The sequence below is a fragment of the Dendrobium catenatum genome, unplaced genomic scaffold, assembly GCF_001605985.2.
Source record: "Dendrobium catenatum unplaced genomic scaffold, ASM160598v2 fragScaff_scaffold_390, whole genome shotgun sequence".
NCBI lineage: Eukaryota > Viridiplantae > Streptophyta > Magnoliopsida > Asparagales > Orchidaceae > Dendrobium > Dendrobium catenatum.
In genome coordinates, this window is record NW_021318852.1 from 2,440,525 (window position 1) to 2,463,843 (window position 23,319).

The following is a 23,319-nucleotide window of genomic DNA, read 5'->3' on the forward strand; positions in this document are numbered from 1 at the left end:
GGAAGAAGAAGAAAGGCAAGCTCAAAGGCTTCAAAGAGTATAATATCATTCAATGAGTTTTTCCTACTACATTACTTGCTTATATAAGCTAAATAGAATACTCTAGAAGACACTTGTAAGAAGCACATAACAAACTAATTAAAATATGCCTAAGGAGCAATTTAATTAAGATGCTCTGCATCATTCTCCCCTTGCGTCAAAAAGGGCTCGACTTCGTCGAGGCGTGTTGTAGAGAGGGAGATAGATGTAGAATTTATAATCAATCCTCCTGGGTCGAAGACTTTGAATGCAGTTGAAATTTTTTTCCTTATATCTCCATTTGCTTTCACAGTCATGAATTTGATTAGAAATTCAACATCAATAAGTTGACCAACCAGACTAATGCCAATGGATTCCTTCAATGATTTCTTCAAAAACCTCATTACTTTTCCAGCCTCCTTCGCAATCTCTGATTCAGTAATACCCATAGAAATTCCAATGTTAGCAAGTTTGAGGGTATGTGCATCATTAACACCATCTCTTGACATTGCAACAACCTCTCCTGTTTCCTGCAGGAACCTCACAATTTCTAGTTTGTGCCGAGGCTCAGCACAAGGGAAAATTAAGTCTATAGGCTTTGACAGAAGTTCAAGTTTCTGATTAATAAAAAGACTAGTAAAATTTTTTTTATCGGTGAAACTTCTCCACTTGACACCTTCCAGGTTACGAGCCAATCCAAATTCATGACAGATTAATTCTGCAGTAGAGTCGTTATCTCCAATTATAACAATTACCTTAATCCCTGTTACTCTAGAATATTCAATTGTTTTATAAACTTCAGCACGGGGAGGATCTCTAAGATCAGCAACACCAACGAAGATTAAATTGTTCTCAATTTCATAGTATTTGTTTGGATCAAGCTGCTTCTTGTTTGCAGGATGACTGTCTGTGCAGTAAGTTTTATATGCAAAATCTAAGCAGCATAAGCCTTTTGAACTTATCTCATGAACTTTAAGAAGAATCAGTTGTCTGTATTGTTTGTCCTGAAATATTAAATCAATCACAGCAAGGAAATCATTAATACCCAACCGCCTGAAGTTATCAGCAACATTACATCGAGCAGCTTGTGAGCATGGCATTGGATCAGCTTTGTATGTGGCCTTCACATCAAGCATTTGCACACCTTCCTTCTCTTGCACAGATCCTGGACTCTTGCCAGGAAGGCTCCCCTGCACCCCAACTGTTGTGAAGGAAACATGATCTGAACTGCTTTGGAGTTGTGAGGGAAACAAGATCTTAACTGCTTTGGAAGAACTGGCGCTTGCATCAACAGGACCAAAATGCTGTAGAGGAACTTGGGTCATGTACCCAAAAGGAGAAAGACCACCGTACCAACCTGGAATTTGCATTGGCAAGGGCAGAGATTCCACAGTTTTCTCTGTCATAGGCTCAGCTCTGTCACCTCTTGGCTGTTGCTTCTGGGCATGGTGTTTACTGGCGCTGGATCCTGATTTGGCTCTAGCGCCGGCAAAATCTTTGTCTTGCTTCTCCAGATCGAGTTGCAGATCAAGATCCCTCTCCTTGCCGGCTTGCTTCTTTGAATCGTCAACAATTTCTTCGGGTTTTGCCTTAGATTTTTTTTTTTCATATCTATCTCCACATATTTGTGCTTGGCAATGAAATTCAGGATCGGGCCGAGGACTGATTGCTCGGCAATCTCGAGGGTGGAATCACGTTTGATGCCAAGCACGCCAGGCATGGAATCGAGGGTCGAGTGTTACGGATGCAAAAGCGGAAAATCGTGTGCTCTATCGAGTTGGATGCTCGGCATCGGAGTGGTGGCACTCAGAATTGGAAGTTCTGTTGGACAAAAGCTGTGAGCGATGGCAGTGGGTTGAGTGCGGAATAAGGGATCAGGCAGAGGATCTCGCCATTGGAGCGGAGGGGGGTCACACCACCGGAGAGGAAGCTTGAGCAGAGGGTAGTCGTCGACCACGGTGGGTATATTACGGGATCGATGGCGTTGGTGTTAAGAGGATGAGAGGAGCGAAGAAGAAGAAGAATACCTCGGTATGGTTGCCGACGATATTCGCATCTTCCTTATTGCCCGAAGGTTCCGATCTACCCGGTCGAGTGATTCCTGTAAGCATATGCAATATACCGAATAGTCCCACACTAGTGTTCTCTTAGTCTATTGTATCATCTCACACTATATATACATTGTAACCTACCGTTAGACAACATATAATAAAGAATTCCAAAGCTCTCTCTATCTCTCCACATTACTCTGCTTCTCTGTATAAACTCCAACATGGTATCAGACTGCTAGGATGGGGGATCAAGATTCAACCTCTTCCCTCCCACCCGTCTCCACCACCATCCCAACATCAACGCCGGAATTGCTCATTCCGCCAACCCTCAAGTTCATCCTCTCCAATATCAAGAACCTCATCTCCTACACTCTCACAGCGGAGAACTACATTCTATGGAGGACACAAATCTCTCAACACCTGACTGCAAACGGCTACGCCGCTCATCTCACCGGTACTACCGAACCACCGCCGGATGATCAATCGACAGAATATCACCGGTGGCGCCTAATAGATAGCAACTTAATGTCTGCTCTCTTCTCCACCATCTCTCCAACCATCTTGCCGTACGTCATCACCGCCTCAACTGCTCATGAAGTTTGGGCAATTCTTGAAAGAAGACTCCAAGCTTCAAGCCGATCGCGCATCCTACAACTCAAAAACGAACTCCACAACATACAAATGCAAACGCTCACAATGCAACAATATCTTGCAAAAGTGAAAAGCATCGTGGATACAATAGCCACCTCCGGCACAAAAATTGATCCTGAAGACATAGTGTTATACATCCTCAACGGATTACCAACACAATACAACTCGATCAAGACCTACATTCGGTCATCTTCACAACCCGCTGATCTTGATTCTTTGTATTCCCTTCTCTGCAGTGAAGAGCTCCACGTAAATCAAGAATCCAAGAACCAGCCATCTCAGCCAACCGTGGCATACTACACCACCGGCTACAACCAACGCTCCAAGAACGCCAAACGTACCGTCCGTCCCTCATACAGCAACAATAAGCCCCCACCAGCTTCGGATCAAACAGTCAATCGAAGCCAAACAACCACTACGAACTCCGGCCAACGTCCGCTTTGCCAGATATGCGGCAAATTAGGCCACACCGCCGTCACTTGCTGGCACAGGTGTAACCTGAATTACACATCAACAAAAACTTCTGCTCCGCGTGCGAATCTTGTTCAAACTTCACCTGACGAAAATCAGACTTGGATTATGGATTCCGGTGCAACTGCTCATATGACTGCGGATAGCACAGCGTTACAGAACTCAATGACCTACCATGGCTCCGATTCTGTCTCAACAGCCAACGGCTCGACCATGCCTATTCACAATTACGGCCAAGGTTTGCTGCCGCTTCCCAACACACCACGTAAGCTATATCTTTGTAATCTTCTCCACGTTCCTAAACTCACCCATAACTTACTTTCTGTCTCAAAACTGACACAAGATAACTCCGTATCGATCACGTTTGATGCTAATGGATTTTATGTTAAGGATCTACAGGATCATCAGCTCCTGCTTCATGGTCGTCTGCATAATGGGGTCTACCAACTCCACATGGCACCGGACAACAAATTTCAGGCGCTTCACACCAACACCATTTCGCAAACTACCTGGCATGCCCGTCTCGGACATCCAAACACACAAATCTTAAATTCGCTTATTCCTTGTATTCCTAACATGAAACATGTTGCCTCTGATTTTCATTGTATCTCTTGTCATATTGCCAAAAGTCACAAACAAAAATTCAATAAAAGGCTTACTACTAGCACAAAACCCTTTGATGTTATACACTCAGACGTTTGGGGGCCGGTACCTCAATCCGGAACTACCACATTTCGTTATTACATAGTATTCATTGATGATTTCACGAGATTCACCTGGTTATATTTTATGAATTCCAAACATGAATCTATTAACTGTTTCAAGAATTTTCTCAGCTTAATACAAAATCAATTTTCGGCTATCCCTAAACATTTTCGTTCCGATAGCGGAGGCGAATTTACCAGCACAGCCTTCACTACCTTATTTAACGATCACGGTATCATACGGCAGCTCAGTTGTCCTCACACTCCGGAACAGAATGGCTTAGCTGAACGAAAACACAGGCATCTTCTCGATCTAACCAGGACATTACTACACGCATCAAACCTCCCGGACAAATTCTGGTTAGACGCCATCTCAACAGCTAATTATTTAATTAACAGGTTACCCTGCAAACCGTTAGCTCTCCGTTCTCCATACCAACTGCTCTTTCACAAAACACCGGATTACATGCACCTACGTACATTTGGATGCCTTTGTTATCCCTGGATGCAACCATATACGCACAACAAATTTGAACCTCGGTCTCAACAGTGTCTCTTTTTGGGATACTCAATGCAACACAAGGGGTGCAAATGCTACAATTTACATACTCACAAAGTTCATATCTCACGGCATGTACAATTTCAAGAACACATCTTCCCCTTTCAACAAACCCCTACAACAAACAATGACAGCAACACCAACCCTGAAGTTCATATCCCGCCGCTACTTCTCGTGCCAACATCAGCTGTATCTGATATTCATCACAAAACAAACCCCGTCAGCAATGCTCCTATCATTCAGCCACCTACGAACACGATCAATACCAATTCGCAACAGACCGAGACAGGCACTTTTATCATACAACCTCTTCCAACCCACCCAATGCAGACAAGATCAAAATCCGGGATTACAAAACCCAGACAGATCCTCTCCCTGCTCGGCCAGGATGAACATCCGGTACCTACAACATACAAGCAAGCACTTAAAATTGAGGTATGGAAAGACGCCATGAAATCCGAATATCAAGCATTAATCAATCAGGGTACCTGGTCACTCGTTCCCAAACCTCCGAACAAACCTATCATCGGCAGCAAATGGACTTACAAAATCAAACATCTACCTAACGGACAAATTGAGCGCTATAAGGCAAGATTAGTGGCTCTCGGTTACGCTCAAACATTTGGCCAAAACTACATCGAAACGTTCAGTCCAGTAGCCAAGATGGTTACAATACGTCTCCTTCTCAACCTTACAATCAATCGGAACTGGCCAATGATCCAACTGGATGTATCGAACGCATTCCTCCATGGTGATCTACCGGAAGAGGTCTATATGCGTCAACCTCCAGGTTTTGAGGATCCAAATAATCCAAATGCGGTATGTAAATTACACAAATCTCTCTATGGCCTCAAGCAGGCCCCTCGGCAGTGGTTCCAGAAACTCACTACCGCCCTTCAAGCTCGTGGTTTCAGGTTTAGTCGTTCCGATCCATCTCTCCTAATCTACACAAAATATCACGTTCAAATTTATCTTCTTGTATACGTTGATGATATCATTGTAACATGAAATGATCAATCACACATCCAGCTCCTTCTCAATGATCTCAACTCTCAGTTCGCACTGAAGCAATTGGGCCAAATTTCTCTTTTCCTAGGCATACAAATTACTCGCTCTGCCAACGGATTCTTCCTCAGTCAGGCTCACTACGCACAAAATCTGTTACTTGAAGCCGGTCTTTCCAGTTGCAAACCTGCTCTCACTCCAATCACTCCTTCCTCAAAGCACCAGCCGGACAACAACAATCCCTTTCACGACACTCTACTGTATCGCCGCCTCGCAGGATCGCTACAATACTTATCAATCACTCGGCCGGATATTGCTTTTGCCACAAACCAAGTATGTCAACACATGCAGAATCCTACCGACAAAAATTTTCAACAAATCAAACGTATACTCCGGTATATCAAAGGAACTATCTCTTACGGTCTTCCGATCGTACCCGGTGAAGTCACTCTTCGGACATACACGGACGCCGACTGGGCATCCGATATCACCGACCGCAAATCCATCTCTGGGTTTTGTACGTTCATGGGTCCAAATCTTATATCCTGGTCGGTCAAGAAGCAAGTCACTGTAGCAAAATCATCCACTGAGGCAGAATATCGAGCACTGTCCGCAGCCACCTCCGAAGTGCTCTGGCTTCGGCGTCTGGCGGAAGAACTGCAGATGCATCAAAACTCTCCGACCACCATCCACTGTGACAACAGCTCGACCATAGCTATTGCAAAGAATCCTGTTTTTCATGCTCGCACAAAACATATTGAAATTGATTTTCAGTTTATTCGGCAACAAATACAGACCGGCAACATCAACATACAACACATTTCTTCTCAAGAACAGATAGCTGATATCTTGACGAAACCATTCTCTAGTTCAAGGTTCGAATATTTATGCTCCAAATTATCCATTCGCTCACCGAATGCATAATTTGAGGGGGAATGTAAGCATATGCAATATACCGAATAGTCCCACACTAGTGTTCTCTTAGTCTATTGTATCATCTCACACTATATATACATTGTAACCTACCGTTAGACAACATATAATAAAGAATTCCAAAGCTCTCTCTATCTCTCCACATTACTCTGCTTCTCTGTATAAACTCCAACAGAGATATACATCTCTATGCTATATGACATGGTTCATGAGTTCACGGAGTCATCCGATGGTAATACTATTTTTGTTAATCGAGCTGTGACTTGTGGTTTAATGAAAATATTTACTCTCAAATGTATCACGTTCAAATCGCTCAAACTTTGAAACAAAAAGTTATTATTATTATTATGTTTTTTTTTTAAAATTAGTTATCACATATTAAATTTACAATTATTTGCGGCTCGTGTTGTGGCACGGTGGTTGCGGGCATTCGTGCTTCTCGTGTAATTTCGTGTTTGAGTTTTTTTTTTTTTTGAATGAGGGTATCTATCCGCTGCTGCTCAAAAGGGAGTACTTGGCCGCTTAACTAATCCCTCTGTGGAACCTAGCGAGGCCACCCACTGACATGGGTTCCACACCTGCTTTGCCCCATTGAAGAGGCTAAGCCGTGGTAAAAGGAATTAGAACCCATAATGGGTAATTATTATGTCCGGACACCGAACGTGTCCAGACACCAATAACGGAATAACCATGCGCCACGTCACCTGGAGCTCGGTTCCGAGCACTCGGTATTGCTCGATATACGTCTGAATTTCCAGCTTTTTGACCGTAATAATTTTCCTAGAATGGGAGGTTTGTTGGAGTTGCTTAATCTGTAAAAAAAAAAAAATTGCAATTATTTGTATAGATAATTACATCGAGCCAAATATACCCCACCGTCCCTTTTCAATATTGGATTCCTGAACGTCCAATCATCATTTTATCTCTAACTTTCTAAAAGTTAATTATGCACTCCTTAGTCCTCAAATTCTCTATCTATATAATTTTGTTGTTATATCAAAACTTTAAAAATATATGTATTATTTATTTTTTGAAGAAATATACTAAAAATTTTATTTAGGATCAAATTATATTTCTTTTGTCTGTATAAACGATTGAGGTTTAATTCAGGCAATTTTGATGCAAATCAGATTCAAATTGATTTGAATAAGGTTCGCTTTATGTTTGATTGAACCTTATTCAAATAAGGATCGAACTTGATTTGAATCTTTCTTCTCGTGTTCTGTCCCAAGCATTCTGTTTGGTCGTCCCCATTTGCAAGCACTCAACAAACCCTAACTTCGATGGTCACGATTACTCCCATCCACAAGAGTCAACTTTATTTCTTTCATTTGCTCATATTGACGACCCCCATCCATTGTGAATTCCTGCATCGCCACCATGATTCTTGCTCCAACAAGCCTCATTGACATATATTTGGATTAGATTCAAATATATTTGAACGGTCTTTGAATAAACTTTCGATTTAATGTTCGAATTTAAATCAATTTGAATCATTTTTTCTTGAGAGTGATTTCAAAAAATAGTATGTGAATTAAAAATAATGGTTCAAAATTAACTTTTAGATATATTTCCTCAAGAAATAAAGTATAAAAAAATATTTTTAATGGGACTTATAGAGTTATTTTTTCTTATTTTTATCAATTAGATTTGAGCTAGGAAAAAATTGCAGAAAGAACTGCTTAAAAGTATAACATTTTTTTTTTTTGATAAATTAAAAAAACATATAATCCATTATTTATGAAAAACTCAAAAAGTAAGATATGTCAAAATATTCTAATTAAATTATTGAGTATACTATATCTTATTTAAATATTATATCCATTTAAAAAAATTTCAACTGTTTTTTTTATGATTTTTATTTATATATATAAGATATACTTGACCTCGTATATTTACCATCCTTATAAATAAAAGCTAAATATCATTTTGATACATTACTAATTTAGTACGTAATTTTTCTTAATATTTTCACAGATTACTCAAATTCTCTCTTTTTATATTTGATTTGCTAATAAAGATTTATCCAATAATAGTAAACATATTCATCCCTAATTATGATTTACACCCACGGCGGGGTGGCCTGGTGGTGGAGAACTGGCTGGTCATAGGCCAGATGCCGAGTTCGAATCCCATCGGCGCTTCGTGCAAGCCTTAAGTGTTGGCCCGTATAAATTGGTGTGGGTTGCATGCTAGGTCGGCCGGGTTATCCCCAAACCGGGATGATCTGTTTTTTAATTAATTAATTATGATTTACAAAGCAACCCTAATAATAATTTACCTTAATATACCAAAGTTTAAAAAAAAAAATTTGGGTGGGGATAAATCTTAAAGCTGCTTTGTTTTTACCAAATTTTATTTTTTATATTTAAAAAACGAAGCCTTACTTCCTGTTGAATTCTCTATAAATGTCAAATCAGTGGAATTATGCGTCAGGCGGTTCTTGCTACACCGTAAGCGTGAAAATATCTCATTCTCTCTCTCTCTCTCCAAATCTCCAGCTCCTTCCATTACGATTCTCAGTTCCTTCTACGTTTTCTCTACGAAATTAGGGTTTAGAAGATCTCAAATTCCATCCCTTAATAAATTTCGAATCCCGTTACTCTGCTTCGTTGACGCATCCGAACCCTCGACCCTCAATCTTCCGCTCTCCAAAGCCATTTTTTGCGATCTTCCACTCAGTGGCCGGAGAACGCTTGGTCAAGGATTACCGCCCAGATGTCCGTTCCGACAATCGCGCTCTACTCAACCCCGTCGAGCGGCCTCTGCTCGTCTCCTTACGATTTCCGATCACCGGAGTGTGAGTTCAATCCCTATGGACATAAGCCGGCAATCATCGGCGGGCTTTCCTGCCTCTTCTCCCCTTCTTCTCCCTTCCGCTTATCCCCCGCGGTCGCCTTCGAAGAGCTTCGGCACGATCGAACTGAGTCCTACACCACGTGTACATCGTCATCTTCCTATAATAAATGCCGTGATCAGAGCCCTATCTCTGTTTTCCACGGACCGATATCGTGCAGCGGGAGTGCGGTGAGTTCCGCGAGGAGTCCTTCTTTGTTGAGAGTCCCTCGCGATTGGAATTTGAGCGATGTGAGGATGGGAAGGGATGGTTTGTTTAATGGCTTCGTTGGCAACGCGCTGGGTTCTTGTTTGGATTACACTTCTCCCTGTGTTCCTTTGCGTGACAACTTTGATGTGGAAGATCTGACCTTTAACCTGGAGGAGAGTTTTGCTGAGGTCCAACCCGGCTGTGAGTCCTATGCTATTGAATTGCTCTCCAGGGCTCAATCAAGACATAAAATCTTCAATGAAGAGATTGTGTCTAAGGCGTTTTTTGAAGCAGAGAAAGCTCACAGGGGGCAGGTGACTATAATTGAATTTGATGAGCTAAACGGGATTCTTTTAAGATGGATCCGGTTGTTTTGTTGACTTTAATTTAAAATATTGAATTGGGATTCTTATGTTTTGCTTTCTAGATGAGGATGAATGGTGATCCATACCTGCAACATTGCGTGGAAACTGCTGTTTTGTTAGCTAAAATTGGGGCTAATTCAACTGTTGTGGCTGCTGGACTTTTACATGATACGCTAGATGATTCTTTTATGGATTATGATTATATTTTACAAAATTTTGGAGCTGCTGTAGCTGATCTTGTTGAAGAGGTTAGTTAGATTCCTCTCTGCATTTACTTACTTCCTTTCAGCTTCTTAAACAAATGTGCTTATTTGGTTCCTTAAGTTTGAAAATGAAAGATGTGGTATTGAAGGCCTGAGTAAGGAGCTTCTGTCTTCCGCCCCCACCCAAGTTACTTATGCAGCCTATTATGCATGAATCAGATAAAGAGAAACTATGCGATATCATATGAAAATCTAACTTTACCAAGGAACCTCTTAAAAACTTATATTTCTCTTCATATAATGAAGAACTTTGCTATGTGATGCATTATCATCAATTCTCACCATTTTGTGCTTTCTGTTTCATTTTCCTATGTTCAAATCTCACTTTAAACGTTAGATGTTTATCAGTTGTATAAAATGTCATTTACCCTTATTTTGCAGTTAAATGCTGCTTTAAACTTGAGTGAATAGCAAAGATGGATTTACAAAGTCAAATTAAGATATCTCAGATTCAGGCTGCTAGTACTGCTAATGTGTTGCTTTTTATCTTTGTTAGAAATCCATGTGATTTACGAGTTTGCTTATCATCATCATTTTTATCATTTTATGTTTTAGCTAGGCTACTCTGGTTATAGCTTTCAATTTCAATTGTAAAATTTCATTTGGAATTTATGTAGGTTTCAAACCTTAGCCAACTAAGTAAGCTTGCACGGGAAAACAATACTGCAAGTAGAACAGTAGAGGCTGATAGATTACACACAATATTTCTCGCAATGGCAGATGCAAGAGCTGTTCTTATAAAACTTGCTGATAGGCTTCATAATATGATGACCTTGGAAGCTTTGCCAGTGGCCAAGCAACAGAGGTTTGCAAAAGAAACTCTGGAGATATTTGCTCCTTTGGCAAACCGTTTGGGTATTTCAAATTGGAAGGAGCAATTAGAAAACCTTTGCTTCAAGTATCTCCATCCACAGCAGCATAAGGAGCTATCTTGCAAACTCCTCCAGTGTTTTGATGAAACAAATATCACATCTTCCAAACAAAAGTTAGAGCAAGCTCTCAAGAATGCAGGTCTCTCATATCATGTTATTTCTGGGAGACATAAGAGCTTGTTCAGCACTTACTCCAAGATGATCAAGTATGCTTGTTGACTTATCTCGTTATCAGTTCTCTCCCAAAAATGTTCACTTTTGCACATTCAAAATAATCCAACCTATAAAAAGGAATTCCCAATTATTTATTCCATTATATATGCAAAATCCTTGAAAAAATAAGCCAAGAAAAAGGTACCTATTGTAAGCAAAATATGCAGTGATTAATGGTTGTTTTTTTGCAGGAAGAAGCTGGCTATGGATGAGATCCATGACATTCATGGACTAAGATTGATAGTTGATAAAGAGGAGGATTGCTATAAGGCACTAGACATTGTTCATCAGCTATGGCCTGAAGCTTTGGGCAGACTCAAAGACTATATTGCTCATCCCAAATTTAATGGGTATGCCTTAATCTGCTCTCTCTCTCTCTCTCTCTCTCGTACTGCTTGTCCACCATTAAAACAATGAAGGTAGATTTGTTACTTCTTTGTGCGTTTACTGATGCCTACTTCCAGGTATCGATCCCTACACACTGTTGTCATTAGTGAAGATAAGCTACCACTGGAGGTTCAGATTCGAACCAAAGAGATGCACCTCCAGGCAGAATTTGGATTTGCTGCTCATTGGAGATATAAGGAGGATGACTGTCAGCATTCCTCTTTTGTTCTCCAAATGGTGGAATGGGCCAGATGGGTTGTGACATGGCAATGTGAGATGGCCGATGTCGAAAAACCATCATCCTTTGATGATGGTCATTCGATAAGGTCATCATGCCCTTTTCCTTCACATTATGATGACTGCCCTTACTCTTACAGTGACACTCATCAATGCGATCATGATGGACCAATCTTCATCATCATGCTGGAAAATGAGAAGGTGATATGTTCCCTTCTCTCAGTGTTATAGTATCATCATTTCCAAGATGATTTTAGCTTTTGTGCATTGCGATCCATTTGCTTCCCTATGGATGGATTGACTATCTGTTGTAGATTTTTTATAACAAAAACCAAACATGCAATGGGCAAATAATTACATTTTTTAACTATCCTTTCACTCTGTTGAATTTTGGTCTGTTCTAAAGCAATTTTTTAGGCATTTCTAAAGTTTGAAGCTTGCTCATCATTTTATTTGCATGTGGATCTGTTAGAACCTATTTGGAAATTTAATAAAAAAAATGACTAAATTAAGTTTCTTCCTGAGCTTTACATGAATTATTACCATTCTTCTGTTTTAAGTTTGCCTTTCTATAAGTTGTTTATCTATATATTTTGTTCATGTTGAACAATTTCATCTTAAGAATTATGCTGGAAAACTTAACGAGTCATTTTTATGCACTGATGTACCTTTGTTTTCCTACGGATTCACAAACTTTTGTAGAATTTTTTTTTTTATAATAAAAAGCATGAAATGTGCGAGCAATTCTACTTTTTAAATAATCCTTTCATTCTATTGAATTTTTGGTTTGTTATATAGCATTTTTTTTTTTCGTTCTAAAGCCATGTTCTATTCCTTTAAGCAATCCTATTATCGCATGCAGGCTCATCTCTCTGAGCCTTCTGTGAACCATTTCCTTTATTAATTTGGTCCTGCAAAACTTTGATATCTTCTGTTCATGTTGATCAACATCATAAAAGTGCTAATTTTGTTATGTGCTGATTGCAGATGTCTGTCCAGGAGTTTGCACCAAACTCAACTGTAATGGATCTTCTGGAAAGATCTGGAAGAGGGAATCAAAGAGACCAACCTTACAGCTTTGCGATGAAGGAAGAACTGAGGCCAAGGCTGAATCGTAAACCTGTTAATGATCCTAACCAGAAACTGAGAATGGGAGATGTTGTTGAGCTAACACCAGCCATTCCTGACAAATCTCTCAAAGAGTACAGGAAAGAACTTAAGCGCATGTACGATCATGGCCTAACAATATCAGCTGCAAGACCCCTCAGAAGCTAACACAAACTACAACTACATTAAGAAAGCTATCCATTTCTCTGTAAATATGAATGAACTTGTACATAATTGCATCGAAGTGTTGGAATTAAGATGCTGGGATTTGAAAGGCTGATTTCTACTGCAGATCCCACAGGTAATTTTCATATTTTAGGCTGGTTCAGTGTTGTACAACTCAAAACACTGTGAGTGTTTGAGCTGGTTGGCTCACAACTGTGTGTATTTTATTTGTTGAACAAGGAATTGCATAGATTATGTGACCTTGAATTACTATAAATTCTGGTAGAAATGCTATCTATTCATTTAAATAGAAAATTGAAATTGGATTTGAAGTTGACTTGAATTCTCTAAAACAATAGGAAAAATAGGAATTTGATTGCAGAATCAGAATTTCAGCGGTTTGAGCAAGTAGAATGAAAGAAAATAACAAGATACAGATGATCTTTTATTCGAGAGGACGATTAATCTCTTCAAAATTTTTTAGATGCTACTAGTCAGCTGAAGATGACAAGATAAATTGTAGCAAAGAAAACAAGTGGACTAGTGTAAATATGTTAATAATTAAGATTTCGTTTGGGACAGTTTTATTACTGTTTCTTGAAGCTTTTTTTTTAAATTTTTGTATTAAAAAGTTACTTTAAGATGTAATACAAAAGCTGCCCCAAATGAAACCTAAATCTTAAAACATTAGGAATTCGGAAGTTTCATGGTAAAATCATGAACCGATAATATTACGCTGTGTTGCCGATGAACACCAAACCACAGTACTCAGTAATAGCGAAAGACAATTCTTCCATGGTAAAAAGAAAAAAAAAAGAATAACTTATGGTGGTTTCTAGCAGTTGTCTTTTGTATTGGCATTTTGATAGGAAAAAAATTTAAGTCAACATATCCTATAAAATTTGTATTAGGATTGATGTCATTATATTTAAATAGTGTTGGATATGATATCAAAGAGTTGCTAATTTAAGAATATTGAAGTTCATTTTGATGTAACTTTTGTTGGAATATCGTTCTTTTGAAAGCACAGCTATAGTTTAGGTTGGATCTCTTTTGTTATACCCAGCCATGTTCTATGCCCTCCAATCAGGCTTAGTTAGGAGAGATTATTACATGTGGAGTCTAGACACAGAGAACCATTTAGTTTTGTGATTGTGTCAGTTAAAGCGCAATGGTGTTTCACCGAATGTCGTTCACCAGTTTATAGTTTTGACGAGCATCTACCCAAATAACAAATGGAAACACATTTTTACATTTTATCTCAGTTGTAAATAGTGCAACGTCAATATTGGCGTCACATTATTAATAAGAAACACATTTTTTTGTGTTGAAAATAAATATAAAAAGAGAGACATAATATACACAAAATATTATCTTTTTTATAAGAAATGGAATTTGGTTGGAAACTAAGTTTTTGTTTGGGTGACTTTCTTATTGTTTCTTATAGTAGCTTTTTATTACACAAATTAAAAGTTTTATACTAGAAAGTTGCTTTAAGAAGCAGTAAAAAAGTCGTCCCAAAGTTTTATTTGGGATGGCTTCTTACAGCTTCCTAAAGCAGTTTTTTAGTACGACTTCATATACTAAACGGACATCCTTTCAAAGTCTCTCTGAATACTAAACATGAATCAAAATATCATTTTATATGGCCCCTATATTTTTTGCTTTCAAAGCAGGATAGCAAGATATAATTTATATTCTAACACCTCTCAGAATCTTTGATAGCAATAATCAAAACAAAGTTTAGCCATTACCATGATATCGAGGGAGGTGCAGTGCATATGTCTCCTCTTCCTTGCCGAATGATTCCAAAGAATAAAAGAAATCCTAAAAAACTGTTTGCTATTCAACAGAGATACTGAAAATATCACCAATAATCTCCACAAGAACACAATCCATCCCTGCAGTTGTGAAATCTTTTAGCATCTCTGGCAATGATCTCCTTTCCTATCACCTTAGACACCAACTTTATCCAGTTATGACAATCACCACAAACTCTAAGGTTTTTGAAAATGGTGATAGTATTGCATGTCTTTCCTCTGCTGCTCAACACCCCAAAGGCAACAGCCAGCTTCTCACTGTGGTAAAACAAAGACCTCTCCATCTCAAACTCTTCCATTTGCTGCAGCACAAAGCTAGTATCAGGAACATATCCCAAGCCTTTTGTCTTTTCGATCAGTTCCTCTAACTCCTTGTAGATCAGCTCTCCATCAGGGTGAGACTGATCTCCAGCCATAAATGTATGAATCTTCTTATTAACATAAATCCAACTCACCGCAGGGTCTTTCTTAAATCCCATCTCTCGCACCAAGCATTTGATGTTGATAACCTCTTTCCATTTACCCAAAGATGCATAAATGTTTGATAACAGAATATAAGTTCCCTCATCTCCAGGATCAAGTTCAAGCACTTTTCTCGCAGCCCATTTTGCCATTTCTAGCTTTCCATGAATCTTGCAAGCACCGAGCAATGTCCTCCATAAAACTTTGTCTGGTTTCTGCACCTTACTTAACAATTCTTCAGCCTCTTCTAACCTCCCTGAACGACCAAGCAAGCCAACCATGCAGGCGTAGTGATCATTAGATGGACCAGGGCTGTGATCAGTAAACATCAATGAAAAAACTCGACGCCCTTCTTCAAGCATTCCTGAATTGCTGCAAGCAGAAAGCACATTAACATAAGTGACATCATTTGGTTCGATTCCCAAACGTTTTGTCATATCAAATAATCGAACAGCTTCCTCTCCATTACCACTCTGACCATAACCATTGATCAAGGAGTTCAAGGAGACCAAATCAGGAGCATATAAACTATCAAAAACCATTCTGGCCATCCCAACATGGCCGCACTTGCCGTAAGTGTCCACAAGAGCAGAAATCACAAATCTGTTTTCAGCCAGGCCACTCTTTAGAGCATAAGCATGGATTAGCATTCCTTGTTCAAACAATGCGAGGGATGAGCAGACACTGAGAGTAGTTGATAAAGTGAAAGCGTTAGGTGGTGCCACAGAATTGAGAATCATGCTCCGAAACATCGAAAGAGCCTCCTCTTCTCTGTGACTATGCAACAAACAACCAATGATTGCAGTCCAAGCCACATTGTTTGGATTCAAAATCCCATTAAAAACCTTCAAAGAGTCTTCAATTAGGCCACACTTAGAGTACATACTAAGAAGAGAGGTTTGTGGAGCAATCCAAGAACCAAATCCAGATTTAAGGATGGCGCCATGAATCAGTCTTCCAGAGGTCAAGTCCTTCAAATTCCCACATGCTATTAGAACACTAGCAAACGTGAAGTCATTTGCTTGAATGTAACTGTTCAACATTTCTCCAAATACTAATATAGCTTGTCGATCTTCGCCATTCTTCGTGTGACCTACTATCAAAGCTGTTGACAAGACAACATCTTTGGCCTTCACCGAATCGTAGACGATGCGAGCTTCTCCCAATCTTCCAAATTGAGCATAAAAATCCACCAAAGAGCTGCTTACATAGACATTTCCGGCTTGTAAACCGAAGACCACAGACTGACCGTGAGCAGCTCGGCCTCCATTAAAAAGTCGCAGATCAGAGAAAGCTCTGAAAATGCTCGAGAAAGTGAACTCATCCGGCACTAAATTTTCAATCATCATCCTTTTGTACAGAGCAACAGCCTCTTGAGGCCTTTCTTGGCGGATGTAGGAAGATATCATGGAGCTCCACGAAACCACGTGTGGTTGCGGCATATCGTCAAACACATTGCGTGCGTCGTCGACGCTTCCAGAGCTCAAATAAGCAGAAATTAGCTTGTTTCCGAGGCTGAGATGGGGAAAGCCAGTCTGCTTCATGTGAAGCTGGACTCGTCTTGTTTGGGTTATGGATTTCTCCGCGGCGCATTGGTTGAGGAGGGTGATGTAAAAGTTGGAGTTTGCCGGCGGCGGCCGATTTTTCGCCGTCGGCGTAAGTTGGACTTCGGGGGTAAATGCATAAGTTCTTGAGGAGCATATAGTTCGTAATGGGAGCAGCCTCATTCATTCGTGATTGCCTTCGTCTCCAGCTCGTCCAGCTCGTCACCATTAGTGAGCGCAGAAAAATTCCTGAGTAATACTTCCAAAAAATCTACATGCTTTTTATAAAAAAAAATTACGAGTGTGTGATAGATTTAAGAAAATAAACGTCCAATTTCTATAAGAAAATAATTATAATATAGATAGTAGCTTTAAAAAATTATTTTTTCACATAATTATTTCACAATCTTATTTACAAAAAAATATAGATCGATTCCTAAAACTGATGCAAAATAAACAAAAAAAAACCTTTAAAGATGGTGTTATACACGAACTTTTATTTGGTTTGGTGACTTGACGTAGCTCTACGTTCGGACGCCAGTAAAATAGTGTCATGTGTTTTTACTGTTTACCGTGCGGCCCATCAACACGATCCGGAACGACCCCGAGATTGTTATGTTCGCGTATTGCTAGGTATTGCTAGGTATTGACCAATTTTGCTCGGCAATAACGAGAAATATCATTCTGTGAAGACCAATATGCTAAAAACTCGGTATTGCTCGGTATTGGTCTTCACAGAGCGGTATTTCTCGTTATTGTCAAGCAATACTTAGCAATACCGAGTAATACGCGAACATAACAATCCTGTGTTCCGGTCCGGGTCAGGTCATCGGGTCGCGCGGTAAAGAGTGAGAACACCTGGCGATATATTATTGGCGTCCGAACATAGAGCTACGTCAGGTCACCTGACCTAATAATGGAGCTATTTTATCTACAATTTTGGAGATAAGAGTGATAGACATAAACTATACCATGCTTCTATAGAAATATCAAATCACATGTGACTAATATGTTTTGTTTGGGATAACTTTGTTACTATTTTCTAAAGTAGCAATTTAGTATAAAAAATTGTAAAACAAATAATAATAATAATAAATTACTTTAAAAAAATAGAAAGAAAGTTGTTCCAAACAAAACCTAAGGGACTATTTGGGAAAAAATTATTCTGTGTGGACGTCGAATGCCATCCGGCGACCGGAAACTAAAAAAAATGCATCAAATCACCCCCTTGCTCGGAACTGCTAGGTATCGCTTGATACAGCAGCTCGATACCACTGACGTGGTGCATTCTGGTTGGTCTTCGAACGGTGTTCTACATCCGGCCTCCGCACAGAATAATTTCTCCTATTTGAAACAACTTTCTTATTGTTTTATTTTGTAGACCACAATCAGAGATATGATTGGATAGTGCTTTCTCATAACTTTTTAAAATTTTTTGTGGTAGGAGTTGCTAAAGTTTTGTAGGCTTTAAGAAATCAATTGTACAATTAAAAAAAAAGAATATATGCATAATACCACATAGCATTGAAAAAAAAATTATTTTTCTATAACAACTTCACAATCACAATTACAAAAAATGCTACGTTGTTTCAAACATATTTTAAAATAATATTATTTATTAAAATTTAATATGCTAAGAGTATGTTAAATTTATTATTAGTTAATCATTGTCAAGAAATTTAAATTTAGTAATCTTCAATGAATTAAACCAACATTTTTTATTTAGTTTGCATATTGTAGAATAAGCCTATCTATCAAAGGTATTAATTGATAATGTTTTTTTAATTTCTTGTTGAATAAACTATATATTTGCTTGCTAAAATTGTTTTTAAGACATTTGAAGTTGGCTACTTAAACTTAGGAGGATTTACATGCATACCATTGAATATTTCACTATTTACATATCTAACACCTAAATTATTATATCTAACATAAAATTTCAGCGTGTAAGGTCAATCAAGGGCATGCATATGGCATTCTTGTTTTGTCGACAAAGATTCAACTCGAAATATTTCTCTCATGTGATGATCCAAGCATGCGAGGTCAATGAAAGGTTTTGTTTGTGACAGCTTTCTTATTGCATTCTAAAGCAGCTTTTTAATACAAAAATTCTTTGAACAAAAAAACATAATATTAGAAAGCTACTTTGTAAAGTAATAAAAAAGTTGTCCCAAACGAAGTCATAAACGATAGCTTCACCCATGAGTATGAGCGAAACTTAGGCTTCGTTTGAGATGACTTTCTTACTATTTTTAACATGAGCTTTTTAGTACAAAAATTTTCTTAAAACAACAAAAAAATAGTGGTCAAAAGCTATATCGAACTAAGCCTTAATCTATGAAAGCAAAGTCAATTGAAAATATTTTGAAGACGGAAAATTTATGATATTTTGCCATAAATTTTGTTGGCATTATCCATCCTCTATTTTTCTTCTTCGTATGAGAGGGACTTAAATCGATAGCACACTTCAACTTGTTAGGTGTTGCATAGGATAAATTAATCTGTGTGGTCACCAGACGATCTAGAGTAGGGCTGTCAATATTTGACACGACACGAAAATCCGACCCGAACCCGATTTGGAAAATCCGGGTTGGACCCGACCCGATTTCAAAACGGGTCGGGGTCGGGTTCCAGAAATTGACCCGTTTGAAAAATGGGTCGGGTTCGGGTTGACTCGACGGGTTGCCGGGTCAACCCGCGAACCTGTTTAATTCATTTGAACCCGGGTCAGTTTCGGTTTCGACCGGAACCCGACCCGTGACCCGAAATTGACACCCCTAATCCAGAGGCGAATTAGGATGCATCACGTCATCCGATACATAGCATCGACACATCAAAAAAATGACATGGTGCTTCCTGATTCGCCTCTAAATCCCATCCGGTAACCGCACAGAATAATTTCTGGTTGCTTTGAAGTGTTATTGAATTATAACATCTTCAAAATTATTACCTCATTATTAGATGTTGCTTGATTGATCCAACTAAATAGAATTATATTTTTTACAGAAAATAAATTTAATAATATAGTCATCTATTAACTAAGAATAAGTTGTGTAAAAATAAATTAATATAAAGTGATTAGAGTAACTAAAAAATCAATTATTAACTAATTCTTAATTTTTTTTGACAATTTAATCTTCTAAAGCTCGCTCCATCAAATTCTTTATTTTATTTTATTTTTATTTGATGGGGCAATTGAAAGTCGTTAAAGCTTAATAATTGGTCTTAATTGAAAACGTTTGAAATTTCTATTTACATTCACACCCAAAGATTTTTCCAAATTTCTATAGTTTAAAGGTTAACGGTCAAAATCAAAAGAATAAGCCAACAAAAATAATATTATTTGACTGAAATGGGTAAATTATATGGTACAGAGTTAACCCTCCAATTATATAAAATCCGCTTAAATGAAATTTGCACTCAATTGCTTTGAAATTTGTCGGTTGCTCTAAGCTTAATTGGAGCAAAAATCACGTGGTTGGAAAGGACTTTCGAACCGACTTATTATTATTATTATTATTAATTTATATTGAAGTTAATATTTTCATATGATATTTTTCTTATGTAAATATTATTTTTTGAGCAAATAAGTCGCAGGCTTCATTTGAGACGGCTTTCTTACTGCTTCTTAAAGCAATTTTCTAGAAAAAAAAATATTTTTTTTGTGCTTTAAGAAGCAGCAAGTAACCTGTCCCAAACGAAGTCTTAGATGACAATAGGGCAATGTTCTGACTCTGGCAATTAGGCGATGGTTTGATGGTTGTGGTTGGGCGATGACTTGACAACGATGGTCTTAAGTAGGGGTGTCAATTCAACTCAACGGTTCGGGTTGAACCCGGGACTAACCCGGCATTATTCGGGTCAACCCGAACCCGACCCGTTTTTAAAAACGGGTAAGGTTTCCGGATTCGAACCCGATCCGATTACGGTTCGGGTCAACCTGACCTGACACGAATTACCCGGGGTTGACCCAAAATTGCTAGTTTTCGGGTCAAAATCGGGTCAATCTTCGATTTTCGGGTCAAAAACGGGTCAATCTCAGGTTTTCGGGTCAAATATGAGTTTTCGTGTCACTTTCGGGTCAATTACGGGTTGCTGGGTCAACTTGAACCCGACCCGATTTTTAAAACGGGTTGATTTGTTGAACCCGACCCGTTTCAGGTTCGGGTTGACCCAAACCCGGATTTTTCCGGGTTGGGTTCGGGTAGTGTCAAAAATTGATACCCCTAATCTTAAGGTAACTGTTAGATGGTGGCTCGACGGTGATACTTGAGTGGAGTTGTGAGATTTTTAAAGCCTCTAAATTCTTTTTAAGTTTAGGCTAAAGTCCAAGTTCCAAGTCGTCTTCACATAGAGAGTAGGGCCTCGTTTGATAAGGCTTTTTTTCTCTGTTTCCGTTTGAATACGCCGAAATCAATTAGTATTTACTGTTTGGAATCAAAGCTTAACAATAATTCCTTTTTAATAAACATCGTTTTTTCGGCGGTTACAAAATTCTTTTCGTATCTGCTTCTTCGGAATTAATTTTTGAAGTTTCCAACTAGCTTTTGCCTCGAGATTCGTGCCCGATCAAGCTAATTTTGCATGACGTATCAATATTAATTAATATATTATATTTAAAAAATTTAAATTTAAATATTTTCTACTTTGGACTTGATTTGATTTTTTTTAATAATTTTTAGATTAATTAATTTTTTAGATAAGCCCAATTGGTACTTTGTCATTATATATTGTTGAATCTATCTTGGACAGATCATAAGCCATTAAGCTCACAACAACCATACTGACAAAGCACAAATTAATTAATAAACTCCACAACCAATCTAGCTACTGACCCACTCTCAAAGCAACATTCCAACAATATGCCAAACTTTCTTATTTTATAATGTTTTAGATAACTGTTATACTCAAATAAAGAGAGAGATTGTGAATGATTAGGTTTTGATAATTTGACCAAATTAAATTAGCATTAATACACAACTCTCCTTGGCCTATTGGTTGAGAGCTTAGGCTTCCAACTTAGAGGTTCAGGGTTCGAGTCTATGTGTATGCGTTGTGTGTGTGAATTTGACTTAAATGACCTAAAATGTCCTAAAAAAAAAATTAGCATTAATTATTTTTAATGGTATTTATTTGGTTGGTTATTATTGTGTGTTAGAACATTTATAGCAATAGAAAGATAGAGAGTTTAATATCTTAGCTTTTCATATAAATTCAACAACATGCAGATAAGAGAGAAGCTTCAAGAGACACTCGAGTTTTAAGTAGAAAGCATAAGGGAAAATTCATTGCGTTTATTTTTAATTACAATTTATGTTGTTCCTGGGGAAGATATAGATTCAATGCAGTAAACATGCAATGTATAGTATTTATATAATATGGTTCAAGTTGGCAGAGCATTGTGACATGGGAGCTATCTTTAAGAGATCGTTTGTTTATTTGTTTGATCATACTTTTTGGAGAAGAGAAGATCAAAGACGAAAAGTCAATAATAAATCTCAAGTCAAAGTTGTCATCGATGGAATGTATTGACCTTTTGAATCATCATATGAGTTGTCGTTGTTAATGATGGTAGATGACGAAGTAGCAGAAGTTAGTGTGGCTAGGTAACAATGGTTAAAGGTTATAAGACAATGGATAGTTGTTAATCAAAAGTGGTGCTTGATGGAGGTAGGAGGATCTTAATTGGGCAGCGATGGTTGAAGGATTGTAGTTATTTGATGGTATTCAAAGGATGGAAACAACCAAGGTTATGGTTTGACAACGGTGTTGGAATGTGGTCTAACGACGACTATCATGTGATACTTAGATGATGACGGTTGAGGTGTGGTCTGATGATAACCATCAGGCGATGGTCTGAGGACAATAGTCATATGATGTCCTGATGATGGTGCTCGAATGGAGTTTCAAGATTCTTAAGCTTTTGAGCTCTCTTGAATCTCAAGCCTAAGTCCAATCTCCAAATCCCCTTTATGTGTAGAGTAGGTGCCTATTACTTGATTTTTTAAGAGTACCACTCCCAAGAAATATTTTTCTAATCTAAAACATTCCATCATAGAACCCATATTGATTCCCTCAATTATTAACTATTTATTTAACATTTATAAGTCTTAATGATGTCAGAATCAAGCGATATCGAGCACACTAGGTTCGTCTCGTTGAAATATTTGATTAAATTATAACCATGCAAAATGTAGAGATTATTTAATAATATCTTAAAATTTTTAATTATGATTCACGTGCTTGATTTGGGCACGTTCTTATTCGAATTGGATCACTTTTAGTATCTTTGGGTTTATCACGTTGATACCTGCAATTTGATTATAAATCTGCTAAATTTAAATTTAGATAGTCTTGAATTTAATTTTGAAAGTTTTTATTTCAAATATGCATCGAGATCGGATGAAGATAGGACAAAATGATTAGAGAATGTGTTAATTTTATTT

At 38.1% G+C, this 23,319-nt stretch overlaps 2 protein-coding genes across 3 annotated transcripts; one reads left to right on the forward strand and one right to left on the reverse strand.

The window, feature by feature from the left end:
* Positions 1-8,981: 8,981 nt before the first annotated feature.
* On the forward strand, positions 8,982-13,324 carry LOC110104975 (probable GTP diphosphokinase RSH3, chloroplastic; the record flags this gene model as incomplete). Its single annotated transcript, XM_020834299.2, is given in 6 exon segments — positions 8,982-9,752; positions 9,866-10,051; positions 10,684-11,144; positions 11,343-11,501; positions 11,616-11,976; positions 12,763-13,324. Coding segments are annotated over 6 exon segments (2,097 nt in total). The 3' UTR covers positions 13,051-13,324.
* On the reverse strand, positions 11,092-17,173 carry LOC110104965 (pentatricopeptide repeat-containing protein At5g65570). Of its 2 annotated transcripts, XR_003700418.1 has the most exons (2): positions 14,802-17,173; positions 11,092-11,219 (listed from the first exon to the last, which is right to left on the reverse strand). XR_003700418.1 is itself a non-coding variant. In XM_020834281.2 (1 exon), the coding sequence occupies exon 1, from the start codon at positions 17,054-17,056 to the stop codon at positions 14,915-14,917; it is 2,142 nt and encodes a 713-aa protein (XP_020689940.1). In that variant the 5' UTR covers positions 17,057-17,173; the 3' UTR covers positions 14,721-14,914. The 2 variants fall into 2 exon arrangements, 1 of the variants encoding a protein (XP_020689940.1); XM_020834281.2 differs by lacking the exon at positions 11,092-11,219 and having other exon boundaries at positions 14,721-17,173.
* Between the last annotated feature and the right edge of the window lie 6,146 nt (positions 17,174-23,319).

What these genes read in the sequence shown, in the direction of transcription:
- LOC110104965 (XM_020834281.2), bottom strand. Translation starts at nt 17,056, where the DNA reads ATGAGGCTGCTCCCATTACGAACTATATGCTCCTCAAGAACTTATGCA.